The sequence below is a fragment of the Martes martes genome (assembly GCF_963455335.1).
Source record: "Martes martes genome assembly, chromosome: 7".
Lineage (NCBI taxonomy): Eukaryota > Metazoa > Chordata > Mammalia > Carnivora > Mustelidae > Martes > Martes martes.
In genome coordinates, this window is record NC_137894.1 from 17,198,139 (window position 1) to 17,214,150 (window position 16,012).

A 16,012-nucleotide genomic window follows, 5' to 3' on the forward strand; every position below is an offset into this window, starting at 1 on the left:
ATTCTGTCAGCCTCCCTTTGGGAGTAGCCATGTGACTAAATTGGTCAATGGAATTTGAGTAGAAGTGACACATGCTGCTTCCAGGCCTGATCTGTCAAATACCTCCCACATGATCGTCATACTCTCTCTTCCCTATTTGCCTGCCAGGTGCAGAGAATCCAGATGGGCACTCTTGAGGTCTTGTGCGTGGAAGCACAAGATAAATGAATCTGGTCTCTGAATAATCTCATGCAAGCCTCTGAGATAAGAAACATCCTCATATGGCTTTTTATGAATAGGAAAATTCATTGTGTTAGACGACTGAGAGTGTTTTGTTCATTAAAGCATCTCATGTTACTTATGCTAACTAATACAAAAATTAAATCCAGCAGTATATAAAAGGGACAGTATATCATGACTAAATTGGATTGCTCACAGGAATGCAGGGTTGATTTAACAGAGTTATCCCATCATTGTGGAATGGAACTCTCAATAGGTATATATCTCTGCTACCAAAATCATCATCATCATCATCATCATCTTTATAGAGTCAAGGAAATGCCAGTGAAAAGAATTCAACAACTGATTTTGAAATAAAGGGGAAATGAGGGGGAGAAGAAGACATCCTGAAGAATAACAGTGTGAGAGGGTTTGCTCTACAATATATTGTGACTAATTTTAAAGCTGTAGTAATGGAGATACTATGACAATGCACAAATACTGATTTCCAAACATAGCAGTGAAGTAATAGCTTAGAAACCGAACCATGTGCATAAATGAAGGTATCTATAATCATAGGGGAAAGAAAAAATTCTTTAATAGTGCTGGGACAATTAGATACATAGGAAACCATGAAGGGAGTCTACCTCATATCTTACATAAAATCTATCTCCAGGAAGATTATAGACTTAAATGAAGAAGGCAAAATTGAAAGCTTTTTAGAAGATGATAATAGGAGATTATTTTCATGATTTTGAGGTAGGGAAGGATTTATTGAAGACATGAAAACTATAAAGGAAGAATTGGTAAATTTGACTTTGTTAAAATTAAGAACCTGTTTTTATCTGAAGGCAGGTTTTTTTTTTTAAAAAAACCACAGAATGGAAAAAGATTTTTATAATGCATAAAATTAGTAAAGGACTTATGTTGATTTCAAATTTTAAAAATGACAATAAATAAGAAAAGGATGAACAACCCAATTGAAAATTTGGAAAAGTACTTGATCAGACACTTAGAAAAAAAATTCAGAGAGCCAATAGGTATGAAATGTGCTTCATTTCCTTAGTAATCAGGGAAATGCAAATCAACTCCTCATTGCAGGTAGAAATGTACTTCGATACAATTATAGTTGACTCTTGAACAGCTCTACAGTTGGGAAAACAGCACCTTGTGCAGTTGAAAATCCATGTTTGACTTTTGACTCCCCCAAAACATAGCTGCTTACCAGAAGCCTTACCAGTAACATAAATAGTCAGTTAACACACATCTTTCAAGTTATTTGTGTTATATACTGTGTCCTGACAGTAAAGTCAGCTGGAGAAGAGAAAATGTTATTAAGAAAACCCTAAGGAAGAAAAAATATATTTACAGTATTATACTGTATTTATTGGGAAAAACGTCTGGGTAGGTCTGCACAGTTTAAACCTGTGTTGTTCAAAGATAAAAAGTACTTTAAAAAATGTTTTGACATTATCTAGTATAAGAGCCACATATTTTATGAACTTAGCAATTCCATTCCCAGGAATATACCCTAGAGAAGCGTGTGTAGATATGGAGTAGGTTATGTCTACAAAAATGTTCATAGCACCATTTTCATTTTAATAATGGCCAAAAAACTGAAGCAACTCCAATATCTGCAGTAGAATGAATAAAGTTTTCCCCCTATACAGTGAGTTACAATATTCAGTGAAAATGAACAAACTAGAACTGTATGCAACCCTAAGGATGAATCTAATAAACATAATGTATAATAAAAGAGGCAAGACAGAATAACACATCGCATATACTTCATTCACATAATATTTAAAAGTAAGCTGAAGGATATAGTTATAGGTATGCATATATGTGATAAACCCAAAAGCTCCGTCATCACAGAGGTACGGTGGTCTTTCCTGGAGAGGGCAGAGAGGAGAGTTGTGTGATTGAGAGAGATATATAGGTTCTGGTTCTAGTCTGTGTTTTGATTTGGTTTGATTACTAGTAGTCATTTTATAATTGTTGAATTTAATAAATTTTGATGGCCTTTCTTTGTGAATTTTTCAGTTTTAAAAAATTAAATGCTTTTATGCATTTTCAGAGTGTTTAGGAAGAATATGAAGTGTCTAATTAGCAACGGTTATTAAAAATGAGGAAAAGGAGAACTTTGCCTATTTAAAATAACCCTATTTAGTTTGAGTTCCTTGGAACTTAAGACATGATATTCCTTTATTTTACAAGTAGTCATATCTTGTGCTGGATCTGATTATCCATTCATCCAGTATTTATGGAGCATTTACTGCTCAGGTGCTTGACAGAAATGAGATTCAGGATGGGTGGTGATATTATAGATTGATTAGTTAGCTCCTTGTGCATTTACAAAACCATGCATATATACCTGTTGAGTACTTTTAGTTCCATAGTTTTGCTTCTGAGTACTGTGATTCTCTTAGTTTGGAATGGAATTTGGCAGTTGCAAAATTGAGCATACATTAAAGAACATTTCTTTGTAGGCAGTTGTTAAAAACACAGTCTTGTCAGGTGAGCTCTGGTAAACACTCAGACAGTATAGACTCCTGAGTCTAAAACTTTGTAGCATATCTCAAAATTCCAGAAAATGCCAGCCCCCTGGGATTTTTTTTTTTTTAAGATTTTATTTATTTACTTGTCAGAGAGAGCGAGCGAGCGAGTGAGCACAGGCAGACAGAGTGGCAGGCAGAGGCAGAGGGAAAAGCAGGCTCCCTGCTGAGCAAGGAGCCTCGATGTGGGACTCGATCCCAGAACGCTGGGATCATGACCTGAGCCGAAGGCAGCCACTTAACTGACTGAGACACCCAGGCATCCCCCCCCCCTCCCTGGGATTTTTATCAGTTCTTATTTCAGACTTCCTGGAGTTTAAATATTTAAACTTATTTATAGTGAAAAATATCATGGGTACTAGATTTCTTTATTAAAAAACAAAATATGGTAACACGATTGTATGTATATGTATTTGTTTATATATATATCTGTATATACATACATGCATATATGTAATTTCCATGGAGAATAAGCATATCTAAAATTTTAAATACATTATTTTTTACTGATAAGAGCATGTAAGCTAAAAAAAAAAGCTGTTTAAAATTGACCACCTTTTGTATGTAATCTATTTTGAAATATGTTTGCTTTTTTAAATTTATTGTATAAAAGAAAACTTGGATATACTTTGGGAAAAAAGTATAAACAGCATTGTTTTTGCCTTGAGTTTCTTTTCCCTTCTCCTTTCCACCATTTCCTTATCCTTTCCATCTCCACTGTCACTAGCAGATTTAATAATATAGGGTAGAAAATGAAGTACAGGACCTGCCCAGCAGTGCTATATACCCAGAATTCTGTATATGCTTCCTTGAACTTGAGAGAGAAGGTCGGTGATGCTTTATAAGTAGAACAATACAGCACTTAAGGATCTTTGTTGGTATATGTACCATTATTTGAATCAATTATCTTTGGCTAGAAACAGTAAGCACTGCTCAGGCATCTTACTTCCAGATTTAGGATCCTTTCTGAGCTCAGAGTAGTGGGGGCACTAGCTAGACTTGTTTTGGGAATTATAGGACTTAGAGGAGAGACCACTAATATGTGACCTAAAGGATTACGATAGTTTTCTTCATCAAGGTTCTTTGGCTATAAGAACTAGAAATCCATTTAAAGTAACTCAAGCTAAAGAAGAATTTATCATTTTTTTAAAAAGATTGTATTTATTTGAAAGAGCACAAGCAGGGAAGAGGGGCAGAAGGAGAGGGAGAAGGCGGCTCCCTGTTGAGCAGAGAGCCTGCTGCAGGGCTCGATCCTGGGACCTCGAGACCATGACGTGAGTCAAAGGCAGATGTTTAATTGACTGCGCCATGCAGGCACCCTTAAAGGAGAATTTATTGAGAGAATACAGTGACGTGGCACCCAAGGCAGGAAGGAATACCTGGTGTTCTAAAGGCTTGACACCAGGAGCTCCATCTCAAGGTCTGCATGGTGTGTCATCTCTGCCACCAACACTTGTTTGCTGGATGACTCTGGCGAAGGCTTTATGTAAAAATAATTGATGTTCTGGGTCCTTTTCCAGTTAACCATTTTTATAATCAGAGCATAATTTCCATATTTAAGAAAAGTTTCATTTATCTTACTGTCTTTTGTCTCAGTGGGAGAAAAGGATTGGTGAGCTGTGGGACCTCTGTCTTAGTGCTAACAAGATTTTTTTAAAAACTGGGTTGGTTCTCTATAGATGGTATGAATTTTTCTACTCTAGAAAAGTATGACTTTTGTTTTTCAGGTTACCAAGTTTGTATTCCAACCTGCTGGGCTCAAAATAAGATCCAGAATCAAAACCTTTGGTTGTTAAAGATTATACACACACAGTGTAAGAGATGTCCTCTTGCACTACCAGTTCTTTTCTTCACTATCCAAAAGCCCACTGGGGCATCTCCCAGCAGCTTTCAGAATATAAGCTGTTGTAAGTTAAATATATGTATGAATTTAAGAAATTATACCTATGAAATTATGTTTTTTCTCGTAGTTCAGAAGCAGCCAAATACAACAATTTCTGTGGATCCATCTGGTACAAACTAATATCTTTAGATTGCCTTATTATGTATTTTAGCAAATTCATAACTTTATGTTTTAGAATACTTCTAAAGTAACTTGTCACAGCATCCTGATCTCGTTCTTTACCTTTTTTTTTATCTTGCAAGTATTAATAAATATATATTTTATGTTTGTCTACCACCTTTTTTGTCTAGATTCAGAAAAATGTAAAGCAATGTAGACTTCAGTCTTTGACTTAAAAGTTCACATATTAGTTGAGGGTACATTTGATAGGTAAATACAAGGTCGTATAAATAAATGAATGTTCTATTGAATAAGTGCTCTTAGAATTTTAGCATAGGGAAGTAGTAGGGGAAAAGTTTCATGGAAGATGGGGTTCAAACGAGGTCACAGGCCACAGTGAGCTATAAAACAGTCCTACAGACAAGAGGGCAGAGTTTTAAACAAGTGAGCCGGTAAGTAGGAGCTAGGCTGTTGGTGACTTGCAGTTAGGCTAAGGAATTTTGGTTCTGTATTCTGTATCTGTTATTTCAAAAGAAGGATGTAAGATATGTAAAATAGTCTCTTGTGGTTTAGGAAGAAAATAATAGAAATTCTATTTTACTCTAAAATGTGCTTATTAATATTAAAAAGATTAATTTATGCCTATAAATTGCAAAATGTATGCATATGTTGGGGGCTGTGCATAAAATATGTGTCTGAATGGGGTAGCTAATCTAAGTCTTAGAGACTGCCGGTTTAGATTCTAGAGAACCATCAAAGATTTAAAACAAGTGTGACAAATACAAAGTGGTATTGAGGAAACCTGAATCTCTAACAAGTTATGGGACAGATTAGAAAAGAGAGAAAAGTAAAAGGGTATATTATAAGCATCTAGACATAAAGCAGCACAGGCCTTTGTTGAATATGGTGGCAGTGGAAATAACTATAATCTATAAAACTTGGTGTTCCCTGTGAATTGTGGGGGAGAAAACAAAGCATGAGCAGCAAGATTGCTTGCTGTGTTGACTAGAAAAGGTTAAGTCTGAAGAGGGGGATCTGTTTAATGAAAGATATGAGTTCCATTGAAATAGAGTAGCCAGATATCCAAATGAAAATGTGCAACAGGCAGTTGAGACTATAGGTCTTCCAAATTGTTAGGTTAGGCGTGAAAGAAAGCATAATCATTACTCTTACAACTATAGAATGAACAGGCATCAAAGATTTTATTTAACGAATGAGTACACCAGTAAGATGTTACAGCCAGTTCAAAGAACTCAAAATACCATGTAATAGTAGTTAAAGAATGCTGAAGTGAATTTACAAATGAAAGAAAACAGGTCAGTATCCACAAGGTGATAATCAGTGACATCCCAGAGGAAACAAGTTCTATGAACAGGAGTTATTTGCAGTTATTATTCATTTTCTGCAAGTTAATTAACATCCTTCCCTACAGAGTTGTAAAATAGCTTAGTCAAAGAACACAGGTAGATAAACCTGAATGAAAGTTCTAGCCAGGATATAATTTTCATTGTTTTTTCCTTAAATTGATGGAAATGTTTTAAATTTCAGAACCTTCCTATTGGTAGGGTCTTTAATCAATAGATAGAAGGTTTTAAGTTCCTCTTCATTTAGTTAAAACTTACTTAATTAATTAAAAGAAACCCTTCTCTTTTAAGTTTAATTTGGGCCTTTCCAGCTCAGAAACTGTGGATGTGATATAGGGATCCCTTGTCCCTTGGAATTTTTTTTTTTTTTAAGATTTTATTTGTTTATTTGAGAGAGCACAAGCAGGGGAAGCCTCAGGCAGAGGGGGCGGGGGCGGGAAGCAGGCTCTCCGCTGAACAAGGAGCCCGATGCAAGGCTTGATCCAAGGACACTGGGATCATGACTTGAGCCGAAGGCAGACGCTTAACCAAATGAGCCACCCAGATGTCCCTCCTTTGGAAATTCTTATAGGTAAAACACTATCCAGTCTTCTAGCAGCTCGAATTTCACCTTAGAACTCACTTGCTTCAGATGGAGAGGAATCCTGCTTCAGGAGATCATGGGTTTGTCGTTTTAGACTGTTGTACTCTTAATACTGTGATAGGAATAGCATTTAATTTATGAATTATCACAAGAATTAAGGATTATTCTTTTATTTCTTGATAAAGAATACTGAAAGGTTATAAGCCTTCTCTGATCATCTCTCCTTAATTTTTGATACTATAATAAATTAACACAAATCACTAATCAGTTAACCAATATTTTCAAAAAATTTAGCAGCACATTAGTTTTTTCTTTTAAAAACCAGTGCTTAGTCCATACTAAATCCTAACAAGAATTACTGTGAAGCTCCCTTGAGTTTACATTTACTGTGAATCATAAGTCAAGGATAGTTTTATTCTCATAACTGTTAAACGACAGTACTCTTCAAAAGTAAAATCATGACTCTCGAATCTAAAATGAACATGAATCAAAGACTTTAACTCATGCGCACCTGGGTGCTCAGGCCGTTAAGCATCCAGCTCTTGGTTTGGGCTCAGGTCAAGATCGTGGGGGTCCTGCAATCACCTTGCATTGGCCTCTGCACTCAGTGCAGAGTCCACTTGAGAATTCTGTCCCTCTGCTCCCCACCCCCGCCACTCACACACACTCTCTCTGATCTTAAAAAAAAAAAAAAAAAAAAAAAAGATTTTAACTCATTAATGACTGAGGAAACTGGAAAAAAAATATTACAAATGGTTAATAGGTAAATCCAAAGATTAGACAAATACATAAGCCCATCAAGAAGGCAAAATAAATTTGCTTCATAGGTGCAAAAAAATAAAAGACCTGACCTCTTCCACAGTAGGGACAGAAGTCAATTGAACCACCAGCAGACAGAATTTATTTGCATGTCTACAAACATTAATTATTTCCATTATTATCAGTTTCAACAAATTAACTTCTATCTCTACAGAGTTGTTAAATAGCTCAAAGGCACAAACCCCATAGAATTGGATGACATGGGAGGATGTGCCCTAAACAATACATAGTTTTCCATAAAGACACTTAGGAGGTTTTTTTTTTTTTGATCCATTTAAAAAGCTTTCAGAATCTGTCCTTAGATAACTAATGTTGAAGGTAAATATTAGCTAAGGACGTTGACTATTTAAAATCTGCATTTTGTACTGTATGTTAAAGTATGCAGAAAGTACCTGACCGAATTGGCCCAAAATATAAAAAGAAGTGCCATTAAAATCATAATACAGTTTACGCCTATTGTGAGGAGTAGAAATGTTTGTTTTTTAAAGGTGTTTAGCTAACCCTCCAAAAATAAAATTTCTTTTATAGAAATGCACTGATGAAAATTATATGTGCATTCATTTTAGGATTTCATTTAAGTAATCTTTGCATTTGGAATCATTAGACATGTTTAGAACACTGGTACAAAAGAACACTGAACAGGTTGTATCAAATTACCTTAAATTAATAACTTAATTATTTAAGACAACCAACTTCAGTCAACTTACATGATACATACCCGCGAAACTTGAAAGTATTTTGGCACAATTGAACTTTCCCCTTAAGTTTGCCATAATGTCACTGAAAACTGTCAGTTGATGTACAAGAGCAAAGTACTTTTTATGAAGTACCGTTTACTTCAGAATGGACCAGAATAATCATCTGTAATAGCTATAGACTGTGCACTGTGCTAGTACTCTTAAGGAATACACTTAAAAACAGATTCCTCAAAATGGTAGCCTTTCAGACTGTTTTCTTCGTTGAGCAAGTGTTTTTATTGTGGCTAACCTGAAGCTAGCCTGTTTCTTATATGCCTCACCTAGGCTTGTTAATAGATGACAGCATTCCATTTGTTAGTACCTGTGACACAGGAGAGTCTTTTACTATTAAGCTATGTGGTAACGATAAAGAAGACAGAAAAAGTCTTTTTATGGTAGTTGGGTCCTCACAACAACTCTTCGTGTTCTGGTGATAAGAAGACGCAAGTTGGGTATTCAGTAGAGGTACATGAGCTTGTTATCTCCAGAGCTGATAGAGCCTCTTGAATTCCCTCACAATGACAGGAACCCCATCTGAAGTGAAGGCTTGCAGAGCTGGAGATACTAGAGCACTGTTCTTTGTGAGTGCAAGTAGGGTTAACCCTGTTGTTGTAGAATAAAACTTCTGTATAATTACTTAAAAAGGCCATATTCTTTTTCTTCAGTAATTTGAAAGGACTTCAAAGAGGCACACATTTGGTGGTTGCTATTAGTGAAAGCATGACTGTGAATTTCCTAGTCTTAAGATGTGTGAATATGATGGGGAAAATATCTGGAGATTTCAGGCTAGAATAACTCAACAAGTTCATGATGAAATCTTTGTGTAGGCACTTACTATATTTGTTTTGTTTCTAGGGCTGTGTAGGTTATAAGAGTTCATTGTGTTCCAATATTTTGAGTGTTAACGTCTTCATTGCTGATAGCAACTTGCAGAGCTTTGGCAAGCAGAACTTGCTACAGTGAGCGGGGGAGAATACATGTCTCCATCCCTTAGTTCTAAATAACAGGACCTTTTATGGCTAAGTACACATAAAAGTTCATGTGATTAGTTAGATCCATAGTACGTAGAGCCATGGGGCCAGTGTTGGGGAAGTACATGTAGTGTTTGCTCTATGCTTATGTTTAGTGATTGTGTTACGGTGGGGGTTTCAGGGACTATATGTGGGATTCCTAGTGCATGCTAAGTAATTGGAGAAGTTAATGTATCAGCACTTAGGATTTCTTATGATTCTGTAAGCATGAAAAAATCAAATTGACTAAAGTGGTTTTAAAATAATTTGACTTCAGAGAAACTAAGAAAAAAATTCTCCTATCTTAACCTGTTGTGTGTTTACATTCTTTCAGTGCTTATAAAATAAACATTCATAATTGTAAATCATATTTTAAAGGATACCAGTATTACTATGAATTAATTAAAAGTGCATCTTAAATCTAATTTAAATAATCATTAGCGAATAAATTAACAATAAATTAACAAACATAGTACTAATTTGTTGATCAAACTTTGTTTCCCAATTAAATAAACTTCGTCAGTTTACTTGGAAAATTTTAACTTCCAAAAACTTCACAGTGGTTGACTAGAAAATCAGCCAGTCTCAAAGCTATTTAAAGTGTTGAACTCTGTAATTCTACTTTAAAAAGACACCCATTGGGGTTTTTAAAAATTCAGACATTGTGGAAATAAATTAGCATTCCCAGATTTTCATGCCCTTACTCTTTTAAATATTGGACAAGTCATTTCATGGTGATTTTAGTGAAAAAAATTAAAAATCAGAAAACCAACTGTTCATTATATTTTTACCTCAAAATAAGAAAAAGTGAACATATTGTGTAGGAGGTACTTTCATGACACAAAGTTTTCCAGAAAGTCAGTTCAGTGGATTAGGTCAACCCATGAAGGAGCTCTGTAAGAAGAGGTAGCCAAGGGGGTGAAAGATACATGCTGATTAACATATTATTACAAACTTTAAAAGTAAGTAGAAGGGGGAAAATTTCATTAGTGGGGTGTTTTTTTTGTTTGCTTTATAGAACTTCAAAATAAATTTGTTGCAATCTTATACCAATAGATGTTCAGTGTCACTAATAAAATCACTAATAATATGTATATTCTACATAGAAAAGAGTCATAGCTGTCATATGTTAATAAGTATTTGAGTTTTTATGCCTCTAAGTTTTGTAGGAAAATGATAGTATTTAAGAACAAATTAGGAATGAAGTTACTGAGATAGGATGCTAATCTGGTGGTTAGGATAAACTCAGGTGGAAAGCAGTTTCAGTAGATGAAGTTCCTGAAATGTTCATTTTGTAAAGGTACTATGATAGCTTCTCAGAGCATCATTTTGATACATTTCTGTGTCAGTTTGCACACTCATTGGCCCTATCAGATATGTTGATCAGGCTGTAATCAGATTCAGGTTGTAACTGTCAGAGCCGTGAGTAATTTAGTATTCTCTAGGAAGTTTGGGAAGAAAGAATACAAACAAGTAAACATTCCTTTTTTTCTTAATGTGCACTGGGAGCATTAATTTTGCTTATATCTAAGGTTTACCTTATTTGGAGGATTAGAGTACATTTGTGATCATTTAAAAATCATTTCAGTGGCTCTTGTAATAATTCATTCAGTCTGTGCTCTCTTAATAAATTTTACAAAACTCATGGCAAGTTAGTATCATTTGTGTGAATTTTCCAATTGTATTTCAGACTTTAAGAAAGAAAGGCCTTAATGGTTGTGAGAGCCCTGATGCTGACGATTACTTTGAGCACAGTCCACTCTCGGAGGACAGATTCAGCAAACTAAATGAAGATAGTGATTTTATTTTCAAACGAGGCCCTGTAAGTACTTTTACTTTACCTCTACTTTTTATTTGTTGATCCTTTTTGTTAACTTCATTATATAGGCTCTGAACAAGAAGGAACACAGAGGGTGCGACAGCCCAGACCCTGATACTTCCTATGTGCTAACTCCACATACAGAAGAAAAATATAAAAAAATTAATGAGGAATTTGATAATATGATGCGGAATCATAAAATCGCAGTGAGTACTAAAGTATGGTTTGTGCTTTTATCTTGTGCATGAAGATATTGGCTACGCATCCTGTTTATTTTCACAGTGGGTGATGATACCAATAAGTAGAAGGGGAAGAAATTTCATTAGGGTTTTTTGTTTGTTTGTTTTACAGAACTTCAAAATAAATTTGTTGCAGTCTTATAATTATACATGTTCAGTGTCTTAAGGAAGTGAAGAGAAGGCATCCTAATCTAAGTTCTACTTACTGTCTCCTATACCTTTGGACAGGGCACATAAATCCCTCTCAGATGCCAATTTTTTCATCTGTAAAGTGAATGAGGTGGCTTACGTAATTTTTAAGGTCCCTCTAGCTCTAAATTTCCATGATCGTAAATATAAAGGGTGCATATAAGATTTCCCTTTCCCTCTCATGACTTAAAAAATATTACATGTATGTAAATAGATCTTGAGACTATAAAATATAAAGTGGTTAGATTTATTACAAAATTTGATGTTTCAGAATTATTTTTAATTATTTTGTATAGTTGCTGTAATAGTAGTAGCTTACTCTTTGGTTCCTTGTAAATGTCCCAAAACTATTCGGCAAAATACTTCCAAACTTTTCTTTTCTTTTACTGTAGGTATTGAGTAAGAGAGCCTTGGCTTGATACTAATTTAAGGAAGCAATGTTTTTAAACTGGTTGCAAAACAAATACTTGGTTTAAAATTTTCCTATGCTCATACATCTATCCGTCATGAAAACTAGTAGTTTTTTGAGTTATCCTTCTTTGATAGTTCTTCAGAGTTCTCACGGGGAGCTCATTGGCAAGAGCTGCTTAAAACAGTTATTTTGGATCTGATTTTCTAATGCTGCATCTGTATTGTAGGCTTCAGGGAACAAATTGGTTCCGATGCTGATATTTATCTCATTGTCAGAGTTAATTCTCTTAAAAACTATGCCTTAAAGTATACATCATGGATTATCTCTCCAAAGGAGTCCTTTACTATAAGAAGCTCATGAAAAATAGATTTAAAGAAGTATTTTTGTGCTAATACCGTTATTATTCTTAAAAGAAATAAATAAAATAAAATCCCTTCTGACCTCACATGGATGCTGGTGACTTTGTAGTAAATGTTAAGCTGCAAAATATTGTGTAAATAAAATTGCTTTACCTTTGAAAAAAAATTTTTTATCATGTAGCCATTGTTTTATGTCAGTTAATGAATGATAATTTTCTTTCTGAAATAATCTATAGAGAATATAAACTATATTCTTCCAACTTTGAATTAGCAGTGTTACCACTCTTTGCAATCACTTTTAAAATATGGGGAGAAGAAAGCTTTCTTCTTTCTCTATAATGGAGATGTTATAAAGAGAACTGTTATTTTCATGGTTAACAAATATATTGTATATGGTCTTTGGAGGAAATACAAGAAGAAATGACAAATACTATTTTAAGGGATTGTGGAATACTTAGGAGGGAAGTAAGATAGCATTTATAATTATAACTTAATCTTCGTACAATTTAAAGATAGGTTTTCAGTGGTTAATTTTATTGTTTAGATGGTTTCTTTGCATTTCATCACACTCAGATTGCATTGTGTTGTATATATGACTTGATTTTTTTTTAAAGTTTTATCCATTAAGAATGTCAGTCAAATCAAACCAGGGCTGATTTATAATGTCCCACATTTGGTGTATTAAATTTATAATTTGCATACATATTTTCTCCTTTTGTTAAATTTGTAATTCTCTCAATAGAAATGTAATGTTACTAAACTGGTTTGGATTATTAAAGTGCTAATTTTATGCTTACTTGGTAATGATATATTTTGTAATGTCTAAATCTGACAACACTACTTTAATATCAGGTTCTGACATCTAATTTTCATCTCTAGGACTGTTGAAATATATATATATATACTTTATGGTAGTGTATATGTATTCGTATATAAAATGGAAATTGAAAAGTTTATGTCAGACATACTCATGTTCAAATGTAATTCTGAAGAAAGCAACTTAAATCTTCCAATTGATTTAGTAAGAAACTATCCCTGTCCTCGACTTTTAATAACTGGAGTTGCCTTATCCAAATTAAAATTCATAACTGATTAATTTAATATAGATGAAAATGAAACTAACAGTTTTCTCTTCCTTGTTCTTTATTTACAGCCTGGTTTGCCACCTCAAAACTTCTCAATGTCTGTCACAGTCCCTGTGACCAGCCCTAATGCTTTGTCCTACACTAACCCAGGGAGTTCACTTGTGTCGCCATCTTTGGCCGCCAGCTCAACATTAGCAGATTCAAGCATGCTATCTCCACCTCAAGCCACACTACACAGAAATGTATCCCCTGGAGTCCCTCAGAGACCACCAAGTACCGGCAGTGCAGGTGTGTAGTGGTCTCTCTTCTGCTGGTTCTCTAAGAAAAAGAATTGCTAACATAAGCAGTTTCTTATTTCGCTACCTTTAATTTTCTATGATGAGCGAGAGTCGCTGCCATATAATTGACTCCATTTTAAAGAATATTTTTGAGGATTTACTGCGGCTCTGTGGCATCCTCTCAGGTACAGTGGACCCATATACAGAATCTGCCATCTATAACTTTCCTTATCATGGGAAACCATACTTTGAAGGCAGAAAATTTAATTAGGGTATCATGAGCAAAGACTTAAAGTTCAAGTGTGAGTCACTCATGTCAAAAATAAGAGAGTAGATGTACCTGTCTGGAGTTAAGAGTTCATGAATTCAGCAAAAATCAGCATTTATGACTTTATTCTTTATAATATAGTGTCTCCTCTTCTTTAAGTCCCAGATTTAATAGTACTCTGTTAGCACTGACCCCATTCTTATGAATATGTACTTTTTGATATTGATACAAGAAGGCATTTGTATCCAGAGCTTGATAGGTGAACTTTTATATATATATTTAACTACATCATATTACACAGTTGTGCCAGATTCAGTCTAGGGCTAGTTTTTATTTTTGTTTTTTAGGAAAGGAGTGCAGTTTACTTTGTTTAGATAAGGAAAACCAATTCATGTTCATTCTTTGCCCTCTCTGTTCTCTCTCTAAAATTTTTAGGTGGGATGTTGAGCACTTCAGACCTCACAGTGCCAAATGGAGCCGGAAGCAGCCCAGTGGGTGCGTGAATTACTCCTGTTTCTCTTTCTAGGCATCTGCCCTATATGAGATAAAGGGAATATTGTCTCTCAAATGAGGCCTTATACCAGATGAGGGAAAAATGGGTATATGACTAGAGCAGACATGTCCCTTTGTAAACTTAATTTTCTTCTGAGGGGTGTTTTTACTAATACCTGACATTTTTAAATAACATCCCTGCTCTATTCTTTATACCTTGGCCTTGAGTGCTTCCTTTATAGCAGATACTGTTCTTTGCTAAAGATGAAATTGCCTTCATAAAGTTTTTACATCAAGCCAGTTTCTTAAGGAGAAGATTTCTGTATCATCTGTTCTCACCAAAGTTAGATCATTAGCAGACTGATACATTTTATAATAGCACGAAGTGTTTTTGGAGAGGTTGCAACAACAAAGAAATGGTGGGCCTGCTTCTAGAGCTACAAAGATTATTAAGAAGTTTGTCTTCAAAGCATTGTTTTGGTGGCTACGTGCAGAACATCCACATTTTGTCACAGTTGTAGCCAAATTGGTTTAGTTTTGTTTTGTTTTTTACTTTAGGATCCTTTCCAAAGTTGACTAGCAAGTTTAAACACATGTTGTAAATATGTCTGCCCAACCTCAGAGTGCTGGCATAGATACAGTATGAACTGAACATTACAGAAACATGGCATATATGTCAAAGAATTGTAAGAATAACTGTATTCCTTTGGATTATCATCACATTAAGTGGTCTTGGTCTCTTAATCTGTGATAAACACAGTTGTCATCATTGTATCATCATTGTATCTGAAAAAAAAAGGACAGGAATTTCCTCCCTGATTTTAGATATTGTGTGTTCCTGGAGACTTCTGAACACAGATCACTTCTTAGAAAAATTTACACTTGTATGTATTCAGCCCATTCATTCTATTAAAATATAAAGAGCTTCTGCCTCAAGAAATTTGCAGAGATGATTGAGTAACTTAATTTAAGGTGATGAGAAAGAAACATATTGCTGAGACAAGTTATAAAACATAGTGGTAGGTTAAATGCCTAATTAAAAACATAGTGATAGGTTAAATGCCTAATTCTGCCACGTATTAATTGCTCTTTGGATGGAATATTATATAAGACCCATTGTGGGATCTTCTTTAACATAATTAATTGTGGAAAATTCATAACAGTATTAACAGTTATACATTAGGCTGCTCTCCTTTTATGTGTATTTCCAAATATTTATAGTTTATTTAAACTTCACTTTAGTTATTTGCATGCCCATATACATACTCTTTTTGTGTTAAACTTTCCCATATGCTTTTACTCCCCCAGTACTATCCATTTTACTTTGCCTTCTACTTCCTAGCCTAGTTAAGGCTAGAATCAAGAATTTCTATTTCATTTAATGTTAATTGTAAGTACCTCTTTGTTTATTTCCAAAATTAGGTTTTTTTATTCCCTATGGAGTTTAACTCTTCGAAGATTTCTAATGTGTTTTCCCCTTGACTTTCCTTTTTTTTTTTTTCTTCTTCATCCTTCTGGCATATTGTAAACACGGTTCTAACTCCTGTCAAACAAGTATTTCAGTTCCCATTTTTTTTTTCTTGTACTTTCCACACTTCCTAAA

The 16,012-nt window shown here is 34.5% G+C and overlaps 1 protein-coding gene across 10 annotated transcripts in view; it reads left to right on the plus strand.

The window, feature by feature from the left end:
* MEF2A (myocyte enhancer factor 2A) overlaps positions 1 to 16,012 on the plus strand; it is a 155,294-nt gene that overhangs the window by 108,788 nt on the left and 30,494 nt on the right. For 5 of the 10 annotated variants that reach the window (XM_080809524.1, XM_080809528.1, XM_080809530.1 and 2 more), the window contains exons 5-7: positions 11,156 to 11,293; positions 13,440 to 13,659; positions 14,353 to 14,412. In XM_080809524.1, coding sequence (XP_080665650.1) covers positions 11,156 to 11,293; positions 13,440 to 13,659; positions 14,353 to 14,412 — 418 coding nt within the window. Of the gene's footprint in view, positions 1 to 10,958; positions 11,091 to 11,155; positions 11,294 to 13,439; positions 13,660 to 14,352; positions 14,413 to 16,012 lie in introns of all 10 variants that reach the window. The other 5 variants (XM_080809533.1, XM_080809527.1, XM_080809529.1 and 2 more) reach the window with 2 other exon arrangements.